This window comes from Phocoena sinus, chromosome 1, assembly GCF_008692025.1.
Source record: "Phocoena sinus isolate mPhoSin1 chromosome 1, mPhoSin1.pri, whole genome shotgun sequence".
NCBI classification, from domain to species: Eukaryota; Metazoa; Chordata; class Mammalia; order Artiodactyla; family Phocoenidae; genus Phocoena; species Phocoena sinus.
This window is the reverse complement of record NC_045763.1, coordinates 184308055-184320945: the sequence shown is the minus strand read 5'-3', so window position 1 is coordinate 184320945 and position 12891 is coordinate 184308055. Positions and strand designations below refer to the sequence as shown.

The window sequence follows — 12891 nt, the reverse complement described above, 5'->3', positions numbered from 1 at the left end:
GCCCGGATCAGCCTTCCCTCCTGCACACTTTGGCTGAAGGGGGCAAGTGCACGCCTCCATCAGCCATCAGAGGGACTTTTGGTAGCCGGGCAGCGGCCCGTCTGCACCCTGAACCCACCCACTCACACCCCTGCCCCAGTGGAGGGGGCTCACCCATACCTCTCCCTGCCCAGTGGGAGCTGCCCTGGTCCCGCTGACTCGTCCCCTGGGGCCTCAGGCCCAGCAGAGAGGATGCAGCTCCCCTTGCCCACCCTCCCCCTGCTCTGTGGCCCAGACCGTGCCCTGTCGGTGCCCTCGGCCAGAAGCTCTTTGGAGACTCCAGGATGACTCGGAGCCGAAGCCCTGCTTCCTCTCCTGACCGCATCCTGCAGCTCGCGGCGGGGGCAGGTGCAGGGGAGGCACTGCCCCGGGCCTCTGTCTCGGTTGCCAGAAGCTAGAACTTGTCCGGACGGCCGCAGGCTGGTGAGTAGCTCTGCGACGCTCAGACAACTGACTTTGGGGCCAAGCCAGGGGACTTCATTCCACTTCTTCTCAAGGGAAGGGAACCCCGACACTGGGGCCAGACAGGAGTCAGAGCTGCTTGCCGTGCAGGGCAGCTCTGCTGCCTGGGGCGCAGGCTCAGGGCGGGAAAGGACCCACAGCCCAAGAGGCCAGCATCCTCCAGGCCGGCGGCTCTCGCTGGTTTCTCTCCAGAGTTTAGGGTCCCGCCCCGCACCCTCCCCGCCTGCCCTCTCTCTCCTCTTTCATTTTTCCTGTGCCTTCTCGCTTCCTTCTCTGCTTCATCTCCAGCGCCTCCATCCCGGCCTGCGCACTGCCTGGACCAGGATCCCTGAGGCGCCACCCTCTCCCCGGCCCTGCTCCCCCCGCCGCGACCACCAGGGGGCGACAGTTCCCGGCGGAACCTCCGGTCTCCGTGCGCCGGCGGGGGGACGGGGATGGAGAGCCAGCCGGGGCCTGAGGCTCTAATCCAGCAGGGTCTCTGCCTCGCTTCCCGCCCGCGAGCCCCCTGGCCCCGCTTCCCCTGCGTCCGCCGTGGGGCCACGTGTCCAGCCTGCCCCACCGCCCTGGCCTCTCTGGCCGGAACCCCTCTCCTTTCTGGAGACGCAAAGAGAACTGGGAACTTAAGAAAAGGCAGTGAATGGTGCTGAACATAATACAACTGCAGAGATAAGGCTAGATACCAGAACAAGGGGAGACAGGCATTTGGGGAGCTTTTTCCACCGTGGCAGAGACCCGCATCTAGACCAGAAGACAGCCGGGTCCTGAGGGCGGGTCCAGAGGGCGGCTCCGCCCGAGCTCCCAGCGGGAAAGCGTGTCTGCTTGTCAGATGGCAAGTAGTGGTCACTGCCCTCCTGGCCCCCACCCATGTGGCCCCTGGGTGGGTGGGTGTGCTGGAGAATCCCAGGCCCCGGGAGCAGACCCGCCCGCAGGACCCCATGGTGCTGCCCCCGGAAAAGGCTGAGAACCGTGCAGCTGGGGGTGTGTGTGCCCTGCCCAGAGCTGGATTATCACCAGTACTCCAGTAACCCCTGCCCTTTTCAAAGGCCCGGGCTGGAGGTGCCTCTGAAATAGCGCCGGAGGCCCCCCACCCCCCGGGGCCCTTGCATCACTTTACCTGGCAGGTGCGAGCGTGCAGAGCGGCTCAGCTTCATCATTTAGGAGAGATGTTAAAACACGTGGGTTTTGGAGTCAAACAGCCTCGGTTTCTTCCTCTGTAAAACGGTGGGGACGGGATCACGCGTGTGGCCGTGATGAGAATAATGAAACTGCGCGGATAGAATGTCCTCTGCACAGAGTAAGCTCTCAGAAAGGCAGTGACTTGTTGAAAGATGTTTTTTCGACATTCCTCGTCTTAAAAAAAAAAAAAAAAAAGTTTTTCTTCTTTCTCGCACTCAATTCTCAGGAAAAAATAGTGATATTTCTGCACGATAATTGCATCTTTCATGTTCCAAACCTGTTACCGGTGACCAAGTTCCACTTCCTGTGGTTTAGCAGCTTCAGGCTTCAGAAGGCACACCTTCTCCTGTGACCAGGCCACCGGGCCTGCGGCCTTGGCACCGGTTAACTGAAAACAAGCTAGTGCCTCACACCTTTGGCGTCTCTTAAACTCCTCAGTGATGAGAATGGAAGGGAAGGGAGTGTTTTGAAGGGAAGTTGGTTTAAACTGAGGTCAGATGCTGTTGAAATGGTCCATAAACGCCGCTGCGTGTGACCTTTCGGCACCTCCCTCAGAGCTCTGGTTCCAGTCACTCCTGCCCTCACCCTCTGTGACCTGGTGACTTAGGTCAATGCATTTCCATTGATTTGTTCATAAATGCACTCACCAAAGTGTTCTAGGTGCTCTGATCACTCTGTAGGGGGTGGGTGGGTTCCATGGAGTGGCCGAGAGGCCCCAGGAGGAGCTCAGGCCGGCTGGGCACTTGTGACGGGACGGGCAGAAGGTCCCAGGCTGGAATCGGGGGGAGATGCCACCCGGTTTGTTCAAGGAACGTCAAAACTTCACCGTTGTCTTGGAGGCTGGAAAGTGGGTGATTTCCATATCCTTATGCACTGTTAAGAGCTGGGATTTCCAGCAGGAATAGGTAAGAAATTGAGAAGCAATTAATATGCACCCACAGGGTGGGTGGGGGGAGGTGAGAGGACAGAGGGACGTAAGCTTTACCATTTCTGCGTGAGCTTTCTGTTGTGAAAATGCATTCTCCGTGTATGTGCAATTTCTGTAATGAAAATAGCGTAAAACTTAATATGAAGACTAGTATAGTGAATTCCCATTTATCCGTCACCTAAACTCAGTAATTATCAAACATTCCCTGTATTTCCATAGTTTATTTTTTCTTTAGTGAAATATTTTAAAGAAAAATCCCAGGCCTGGTAACCTATCACTTCTAAATGTTTCAGAACGCATCTCAGGGAAAAAAAAAAACAAACACTGCACCTTTTTCTTATATAAACATGTGACCGTTTTCACAACAACTCCTTGGCAGTACACCTAATACCGAGTCCATTCAGAGTCCTTCAGTTGTCCCAACACTGTCTTCTAAAGTCAGTCTTTATCTGGATCCAGTAAGGCCTACACGTTGCACTCTGCTCTTTTAATCTTGTGTGGGTCCCCTCCCCACCCTGATTTTTTTCTAATCATGTCAGTGACTTTTTGAAATCGGGTTAGTCACCTCGTGAAATGGCCTACATTCTGTGTTTCGTCTGCTGCGTTCAGCTTGCTCCTAACCCCACATTTCCTGCAACCTGGAAGTTATCGGCAAAGCCTGAGACCGGGATTCTGGCTTGCGTTTTGGGTGAGAACACCTCACAGGCGGTGTCCGATGCTCCGTCCCCCTCCTCTCCCAGAGGCAGATAACCTCTGGTCGCCTCTCTTACAGCAATGATGTGGAGCTGACATGGGGGCTCCGGGTGACAGCGATCCTCCACCATCAGACCGTGTTTTCCCCTTGTCACTAGGAGATAATCAGTGAGGTGACACGTCCAGCCCCCATCAGCCCCCACCGGGTGGTTTTAGTATCTTTTTATCTAACAAACACCCATCGCTGTGGCCCGAGTCAGTTATTGTACTGAGGCTGCCAAAGGAGATTTTCTATGTCTAATTAAAATATTTTTTTCTCTTAAAAAGCAATAAATTCCATATGATGTGAGCAATTTCCTTCTTCGTGATCCATTTTCCCGACTCAGATTGTGACACAAGAAAACCCCCAGAAGACGTCCACACTGGTTTATTAGGTTTCACAATAACCTCCCTATTTATACCACATGCTGGGGAGCCCCAGTGCTGGGGTCTTGCCCACAGCTGCCCGACTGTCCAGCACTGGTTACAGCACCTCAGCAGAGCGGTGACCGTGGGTGAGGCCCTCAGCCCCTCTCACTGCAGGGAACGCTCTGGCCTCTGCAGGACATTCCCCGGCCGGAGGGACCAAATGTCCTCGGTCAACCCGAAGGCTTTCACTGAAGGGTCCCTGGGATTAACCGACACCCTGGAAATCAGTGATGTACAAAAGTGGCTCAGTCACAAGACGGAATGCTGTGTGTGATTTTCAGTTTCAAGAAAAGAGAACTAGGAAAAGAAAAATAAAGCTTTACCCAAATTAAAGGTCCACGTGGCTTTATTTCCTTCTTTGATGCCAGTGAGGCTACCATCCCCATCTTTATTGATTTACCGGGGTTGTCCTGGAGGCGAGCTGAGACTCTTTTTAATTTCTGTAGTCCCATGGTCTGGCACACTGACTGGCACATAGTAAACTCAAAATGAAAATGAGTTGAATCAGTGATTTTGAGAAGAGGAATCCAAAACGATGGTATGACTCAATTCTATTTAACGAATGTCTTTCTCGGGTTTTTTACTCCCAATAATTACAGCAAACATACGACGCTTTTTTAATGTGTGTATAGTCCCGAGCACTTTTCACATATTAACACATCTAACTCTTTCACATTCCCTTTGTGATAAGAAGCATGACTCCCGTTTTAGGATGAGGATTTTGAGGTGAATAACAAGACAAAGACGGGGAGGAAGAAGCTGAGAGCTGCTGGTGTGTTTCACAGTCAGCGCCTAGGGTCTAAAATAATCATGGCAATTCTGACAAAAACCTGGTTACACAGTTGTTGTGCTACTCTTCAAAGTGCCTTGTTCCCGAAGCTGCTGCTCCTGGAGAAGGTGAGGCGGTCTCCAGAGGCGATGGGTCACACGGGGCCCGAGGGCCGGGAGCCCCGAGGAGGGCCGGGTGGCAGGGGGTTTGGGACCCACGTACAAACCAGCCCCGTACCAGGAGGAGGAGGTGATCACTGCACACACACTGACCAGAGCGGGGGTGCTGGCACCTCAACTGTCTGACAGCAGAGGCCCCGCTAGTTACACGCAGCCTGGCCCCGGATGGAGACTTCAAAAGGACCACTGTGACATCTACGTGGTGGCCAAGAAAAATGCTTCTAATACCTTCCGGGGGAAAAAAAAGCCGAGCACCTTGTGATTGCAGTAACGGGACCTGGGACCATGATAGGAGAAGGGCTGGGGAGAGAAGGTCAGAAAATGAAAATGAGTGCAGTTAGGCTGTAGGATCCTGAGCTATTCCACTCTGAATGGGGCCTTGTCTCTCTTTATAGTGATCACAGTTTTAGAAAATGAGACCTGAGAAGGTTTGAGGCAGTAGCTTATATAAAAACCAAAACTTTGTTTGAAAAGGTAGAAAGAATTGGGCGAACCTGCGACCCTACCCGGTGCTGTGACTTTGCGGGCACGGGATCTGGGGTAGGGACAGCCCGGGCGTGAGCTGCTTGTTTTAGGGTATCTGTGTGGCAGGGGAAACGGGGAGTGTGCACACCCGAAGACAGTCATTTTCAGAGCAGGGTGAGCTAGATGAATCACCCCTCGTCTGGCACCTCTTCCTGGGCAAACCACAGCCTCCCAGACGCTGCACTGCTTCAGCTGCTTCGCGGGCCGGTGCCTGAGGCTTCTCCCCAGCAAAGCCCAGCACCTTCCACCCACCTGTGGGGCTACCCAGGCAGCCCTGGGGTGGGGGGGCTTTAGCACTGCTTCTCCCAATCCCGACCCCGAGCCCAGCACGCCTGGGAAGAGCCCCTTTCCCCCTCTTAATCGATGCCCAAACTCCATCTCCTGAGGGGACCCTGGTTGTATTAGATTGGGTTCTTCAGAGAAACAGAATATATATAAAGACGTTTATTATAAGAAATTGGCCCAGTCTTCCCTGGCAGTCCGGTGGTTAAGACTCCGTGCTCCCAATGCAGGGGGTACAGGTTTGACCCCTGGTCAAGCAACTAAGATCCTGCATGCTCGTCACGGCCAGCCCCCCCAAAAAAACCACAACAAAACAAAGAAACTGGCCCCCGTGGTTATGGAGGTTGAGAGGTCCTAGGTCTGCACTAGGCAAGCTGGAGGCCCCGGAGAGCCGATGTTAGGGGTCCCAGTGCCAGTCCGGGTCCGAAGGGAGGAGAATCCTGGCGTCCCAGCTCAGCTGGTCGGGGGACGGTGGGTTCTCTCTGACCCTGCCGTTGTGCCCTAGTCAGGCCTTGAGGGGGGGCGTGAGGCCGCCCCTGTGACGAGGGCCATCCGCTCCACTCAGTGTCTGATTCAAATGTTAATCTCATCCCCAAACACCCAGAATAGTGTCTGACCGAGCACCCAGGCGCCCGGTGGCCCAGTCAAGCTGACACATGAGGTTAAGCGTCACACCCGGATCTTCTGAGAGCAGAAGCAGGGCCAGTGCCGGTGGCCTTCACCCCAGGTCACCCTTTGGTTTAGGGCTAATCGGTGAGAAACAGGGTAAGCCAGGCACTAGCAAACTAGAGGAAGTGGAGGATGGCTTGAGCTGTGCACCAGGATAGGGGCTTAAGTCCTGCCCTGGGCGTGACCTCGGCAAGTCAACACACCTTGGTGTTTGAGTTCCCATCTATACAGTGGGGATAATAACACAAGTCTTTAAGGCAAGTTACGTGAACTCTCCAAGGTTCAATTTTTTCATCTGGTGAACAGGGAGAATAATATACATGCCATAAAATTGCTGTGAGGACTAATAAGATAGTAGATATAAAACCCTTAGGTCAGGGCTTCCCTGGTGGCGCAGTGGTTGAGAGTCCGTCTGCCGATGCAGGGGACGCAGGTTCGTGCCCCGGTCCGGGAAGATCCCACGTGCCGCGGAGCGGCTGGGCCCGTGAGCCACGGCCGCTGAGCCTGTGCGTCCGGAGCCTGTGCTCCACAACGGGAGAGGCCACAGCAGTGAGAGGCCCGCGTACCGCCAAAAAAAAAAAAAAAAAAAAAAAAAAAAGCCCTTAAGTCAGCACCTCTCATATAGTATGTGCTCAATAAATATTAGCCATTATTTTAACACCTACTTCAGAGTGATATTGTAATAATACGTTGTATAAAAAAGGTATTTGAAATAACATAATAAGATGGTAATATTGTATTCTTTTAAACTTGGGGAGATACCAAATTGGCAAATCTTTTTTTACGATAATAACGCCTGGTGTTTGTTCAGGGTGTGGTGAACGGGTGCCTGCATACCTCCAGAGAGAATGTAAATTTTTCAACATTTTTGGCACAGTGTACTGAAGTCTTAAATTGTTCATAATCTCTGATGAATAATTTCACTTCTAGGAATTTGTCCTGAACAAAGAATCAGAAGTGAATATAAAGATTTTTGTCCAAGGATGTTCATCACAGAATTATGTATAAGAATGAAAACTTGAAAAAAAGTTTAGGGGCTTAGTTAAATAAATGCGGTTACATTTCATATAATGATGTAATGTAACCTTAAAAAGATATTTAGAATAATATATATATATTTTTTTTTTTTGCGGTACATGGGCCTCTCACTGCTGTGGCCTCTCCCGTTGCGGAGCATAGGCTCCGGACGCGCAGGCTCAGCGGCCGTGGCTCATGGGGCCCAGCTGCTCAGCGGCATGTGGGATCTTCCTGGACCGGGGCACGAACCTGCGTCCCCTGCATCGGCAGGCGGCAGGCAGACTCTCAACCACTGTGCCACAAGGGAAGCCCTAGAATAATATTTAATACGGCATTTTGCAAGTGAAGGAAGCATGCCACAAAATAAAGTATATAACATATATTCAACAAACTGGCAAAGTTTGCGCCAGGCACTGGGTACACACTTGGGAACATAATAAACTCAGTTTTTGGTCTCATACAGATTGACCCCAATTTACTGGTTTATTTATTTATTTTCATTTGATTTACTTCCTCATTTATTTTTGGCCACGTGGCAGGCAGGATCTTAGTTCCCTGACCAGGGATTGAACCCATGCCCCCTGCAGTGGAAGCGCAGAGTCTTAACCATTGGACCGCCAGGAAAGACCCCAATTTAGCTGGGAAACAATGTACATGTGTGTTATTATATACACAGAAAAAGAAGGTATCTTCAAGGTGGAATAATGGATGTTTTCCATATTTTTCCTTTATATTTTCCTGTAATTTCCTTTTTTAAAAAAAACAAAGAACCTGCATTACTTAAACAATCGTGGGGCGGGGGGACTTAACAATTTGTAAGAGAGAGCCTGGGCCTGGGCACCCCTGGGCGTGAGCTGGGTGTCACACGGGAGGGGGTGACAGGGTCCAGAGAAGTCGGAGGGAGAGACAGAGGCTTAAGCTGCACTGTTGCTGGTCTGCGACCCTGACCAGGCTGCTTCCAAGCCCAGCCCCACCATCAATAAAATGAATGGATCATTCCTGCCTGCCCCAGGGTCATGAGGGCCAAGGAAAGCATGTCTATGTGCCTTTTACAAACGTGTGCTGTGCTGCTGAGATGCAAGTGGTCGCCGTTACCTTAAGCAGGTGAATTTCCGGGTCTGGCCCTCCCTGTCTCCGACTTGGAATGAGCAAAACGGGCCTCCAGCTCTGCAGGCCTGCGACAGACGTCGTTAGGGGTCGCACACAGCGCCCGCTCTCACGAGAGATGCAATGGTACGCACAGCAGACACTCTGGTGACAATTCACCTCTCCGCTTCCTCCTTCCCTCCCACGAGCCCAGCATCCCTGCCCTTTGGCTCCCGGCTCTTTCCATCCTTTGCCCCACTGGACTGAGTGGGGGTCTTGATGGGGGCGGGGGTGGTGAGTAGCTTCCTGCAGGCCACCCAGCCAAGGCAGAGCAGCAGTTAGACCCCATGGGCTCTGACAAACGAGATGCCCTCACCATGTCAAGAGTGACGGTGGGGCTGAGTCATCTCACCAAGCGTGGCTTCACCCACTCTGCCATTCCCATGAACTCCCCAGATCACTCACCCAGGGCTCTGGGTGACAACACGGTGCCCTGAGAAAGGGCCCAAGAAAGCCCAGAATTAGTCACAAGTTCAAATCAGAGTCACACAGGCCGATGTGCCCAGCCTTTGCCCAAATGTTGACCTTTAAAAAACCCAGAGAGGTCTTCCCTGGTGGCGCAGTGGTTGAGAGTCCGCCTGCCGATGCAGGGGACACGGGTTCGTGCCCCGGTCCGGGAAGATCCCACATGCCGCAGAGCGGCTGGGCCCGTGATCCATGGCCGCTGAGCCTGCGCGTCCGGAGCCTGTGCTCCGCAACTGGGAGAGGCCACAGCAGTGAGAGGCCCGTGTACCGCAAAAAACAAACAAACAAACAAAAAACATCTGTGAGGTGCCTGAGTAAAACAGATAGAACCATCTCCATCCTTCAGATGAAGAACCAGAGGCTGGAGGGAGCTGGCAGAGATGCCCAAGGAAGGCCCCGCCGGGACTGAGGCAGGTCAGGACCGGCTCTGTCTTCAGCTCCAGCACTGGGGCACTGTGACTGCTCTTTGTTCGCTGACCTTAAAAGAAGCTCGTAGAAAATTTCATGACAGAGACATGGAGGGGAAGGGGCTACCACTCCCTCACTCCTACAGCCCTTTCCTGTGTGCCTAGATCGTAATACCATGCAACAACCCCGCTTTTACGCTTCGCGTTATTTCTCATCATTTCGGATGACGACGGGGTCCCGATGACCATTCCCTCCACGGGGGGTTCATGCGTGTCCCCTTCCCCACCAGACACTGGGGACACAGCCTCAAACCAAACAGACATACTCCCTTGGCTTATGGAGCTCACATTCTCAAGGGAGAGACAACAAAAACAGAGAGAAACGGGACGGCTTCCCACTAGTTGAGAAGAGAGACGCCTGTGGCGTTTAACTGGAGCTGGAGAAGGAAAAGCACAGAAGGTGGTTTTTACCCAAAGGACTCTGTGGTTCCTAGTGCTTTGCTTCGACAACACCAAGGCTAACAGTTATTTTCTAGCCTCCAGCCGTGAAGCGTGTGGGTGCTTATCTAACACAAGCAACTCTGTTACCCCTTTTTTCTTTTCACTTACCAGCATTTTCCAGTCTCCCAGCAGTGGGAGGGAAATGCTGAGCTTTGATAACTGCTGTGCTGGGGGGAGATGGAGAAGTTTTCTGTCTGTCTGTCTGTCTTCAGGGAACTCAGTTCATCAGCAAGTCGGGAGAAGCAAGGTGACAGGGGTCCAGGTAGGGGCTCCGTCCAAACAGCCCAGAAAAGCGCTTCTGCTGTAAGCTGAGGTCCCATCATATGAAATGGTCACCTCTTGCCTCGGAGGGCGATGAGGTGAGGATGGGGGCAGCCCCGATGTACCGAGGGCTTCAAGGTTAAAGTGTCTGGACTCGGTCCCGCCGGCTCGGCGACCCCACAGGCCGCAAGGCCTGCCTCCCTCGGGTGCGTGGGGAGGACGCACCCAGGTGTGCTTCTTCCCAGCTTGACCTCCCAGGGCCGCTGACAGGCGGGTTTGAACTGCTCTAACCCATCAGCCCCAAAGACTGGACTCCACGCCTGTCCGGGGGTCTGGCGGAGAGGGAGGCCCTCAGAGAGAAGTTCTGAGCTCCTTTCCGCAACGGCTGACACTTCTTCAGGCCAAATCCTCTTAAAAGTAGAAACACTGAAATTTCAACCCCTCCAGAAACCTCAAACGATGTCACAGAGTCAGAAAATGGACACCCTCAACATTTGTACTGGATGGTCTCAAAAGGGGTAGGAGAAAAAGCCCTGTGCCGATCTGAGAATCACAATGACACATTTCCTCTTTGAAGTGACACCTGGCTGGCAGATGACCTTAAATCTTTTATTTTTTTTTCTCTTCTCTCTTTGAAACCTTCAAAATGTGAAGCATCCTTTAAAATAATGAGAATTAAAAGCTATGCCGCCCTCCTGTGGGACTGCTGTGCCCACGGTGGGATCAACTGTCTCGGTCCCTGACCTTCACTCCAAATTCTGATCACTTTGAGGTCAACCTCAACTCCTGGGTTGAGTTTTGTCTGACCCAGTGTTCCATTCGCCTCTGCTCAAGTAAAGACCGACACAGCTGTTGGGCGAGGGCAGCGAGAGTGTTTATTGAGAAAGGGGAACTCACACTGAAGGGCCTGGTGTCCGGGCTAGGGGAGAGAGAATCCAAACAAACACCTGATGAGAGATGCCGGAACTCTCTGTCCAGAGGGAAGGTCCAGGATAACTTCCAGGGTGAGTCCTGCCGCTTGTTGGGAGAGGGGAGAAGATACAGAACTGGGGCAGGCCCGGGCTTCTGGGGAAACTCAGGAGGAATGGCTGGGTGAGCCGACAGCAGGACTGGTTCCCACGCTTTGGCGAGCTTTGAAAATGAAGATCTGAACTGATGGCGACTAATGATTCAGCAAACTCTGCCACCAAGACCGCTGAGTATAAAGGGCTGTCGGTTTCATAGTCTGTAGGATCTTTTGGAAAGTGAGGGGCCAGAGGGTCTGGCTTGGAGGAGGTATTTCTCAGACAGCAATGGCGATTGTAGGGACCACAGGTAACAGAGCCCAAGACAAGAGTGGCTTTTGGGGGGCTCTGGCCAGTGTTGCTATCCACGGGGCAGAGAAGGGAGGCCCACTTCCCTTTCCCCTACTCGGCGGACCCTGCGGTGTCCGGGCTGCTGTGGGCTCCATCTCGCAGGACCTTTCTTGGGCTGGAGACAAAGAGCCCAGGTGCCCGCGGGGTCGAGCGGGAGAAGACCTGGTCTCAGCCGCCTGGCATGGGGGGGAGTTCGAAACGCTGAGGTTTGGGGAAAGCTGGTTAACGAGACCCGCGGGGTCTAGGCGGCGCCGGCGGGGCCGCTCTCCGCGCTCGGGAAGGCAGGTCCGGGGAAGGCAGGTAGGGGGTTGGGGGCGGCCCACCTCGCTATGCCTCCCGCCCCTCTCCGCGCGCCGCTGCCGCGCGCTCCTCCGGGCTGGCCAGCTATGGGCCCGCGGCCGAGGAGGCGTTCGTCGTCTGGGCTCGGCGGGCCGGGCTCCGGAACGGAGAGCCGTAGTCCTGGGAGAGCGAGGACGCCGAGCTGCCCCCGCGCGCCGCGCGCTCCGAGCGCCAGCAGGCCCCGCGCCGCCGCAGCTGCGCGCGGAACGAGCGGTCGAGCATCAGGTAGATGAGCGGGTTGGCGCAGCTGTTGACGAAGGCCAGGCAGGTGGCGACGGAGAGGCCCCAGCGCAGCGCCAGCAGCAGGCGGCAGGGCAGCGGCAGCGCGCGCAGGCTCGCCAGGTGGAAGACGGCGCGCAGCGCGCAGAAGGGCAGCCAGGAGCCCACGAAGGCGCCCTCGACGGCGAAGATGATGCGCAGCGAGCGGTTCCGGGCGCGGCTCAGGTGCGCCGGCCCGCGCAGGCGGCACGACACGCGGCAGTAGCAGACGACGGTGACGGCCAGGGGCAGCGCCAGGGTCAGCAGCAGCGTAAGCAGGCTCAGGCCCTGGAAGGCGTCGGACGGCTCCTCGGCGCACTGGCTGCCATGGCCCCCGGGGAGCGGCCGCAGGCGGCGGAAGACCAGCGAGGGCAGGCCGGCCGCCAGCGCCGTGGCCCACACGGCCCCGCATGCGGCCAGCGCGCAGCGCCGGGTGCGGCGGGCGCGCGCGGCCAGCGGGCGGCCCACGGCCAGGTAGCGGTCCACGCTGAGGCCGGCGAGCAGCAGGGCGCCCGCGCAGCGCGTGCCGGCCATGGCGAAGCTGCTGAGCTTGCACAGGCCCTCGCCGAAGGGCCAGAGGCCACCCCGCGCCGCCGCCGCGGCCCACAGCGGCAGCGTGAGCACGAAGCCCAGGTCGGCGGCCGCCAGGTGCTGCACGAAGGTGTCCACGAGCCGCCGCGGGCCGCGCCGCCCGACCAGCAGCCACAGCACGAAGGCGTTGCCCGGCAGGCCCACGGCGAAGGCCGCCAGGTAGAGCGCGGGGATGTAGACGTAGCCGTAGGGCAGGTCCCGGGCCGCGCACAGCTCCTCCTCCAGCTCCAGCTCCTCCGGGGCGCCCGACCCTGAGTAGTCCCAGGACGCCGTCCCCGGGCTGGGGCTCCAGGGCTCGGTGGGGCGCATGGCTGGCGAGGCCCGGGCGGACGCGGCGTCGAGAGGGAGGGTGGCTTTTCAC

The 12891-nt window shown here is 55.5% G+C and overlaps 2 protein-coding genes across 2 annotated transcripts in view; both read right to left on the bottom strand.

Annotated features, from left to right (window-relative positions):
* The window catches only part of INAVA (innate immunity activator), a 29008-nt gene extending 26796 nt beyond the window's left edge, over positions 1-2212 (bottom strand). The window contains exons 1-2 of the mRNA XM_032625400.1: positions 1955-2212; positions 1616-1851 (exon numbers count right to left, since the gene is read on the bottom strand). The gene's annotated coding sequence lies outside the window, so the exon portion shown is untranslated. The remainder of the gene's footprint in view (positions 1-1615; positions 1852-1954) is intronic.
* Positions 2213-11585: 9373 nt separating this feature from the next.
* GPR25 (G protein-coupled receptor 25) lies at positions 11586-12891 on the bottom strand. Its single transcript, XM_032626354.1, has one exon. The coding sequence runs from the start codon at positions 12837-12839 to the stop codon at positions 11727-11729; it is 1113 nt and encodes a 370-aa protein (XP_032482245.1). The 5' UTR covers positions 12840-12891; the 3' UTR covers positions 11586-11726.

What these genes read in the sequence shown, in the direction of transcription:
- GPR25 (XM_032626354.1), bottom strand. Translation starts at nt 12,839, where the DNA reads ATGCGCCCCACCGAGCCCTGGAGCCCCAGCCCGGGGACGGCGTCCTGG.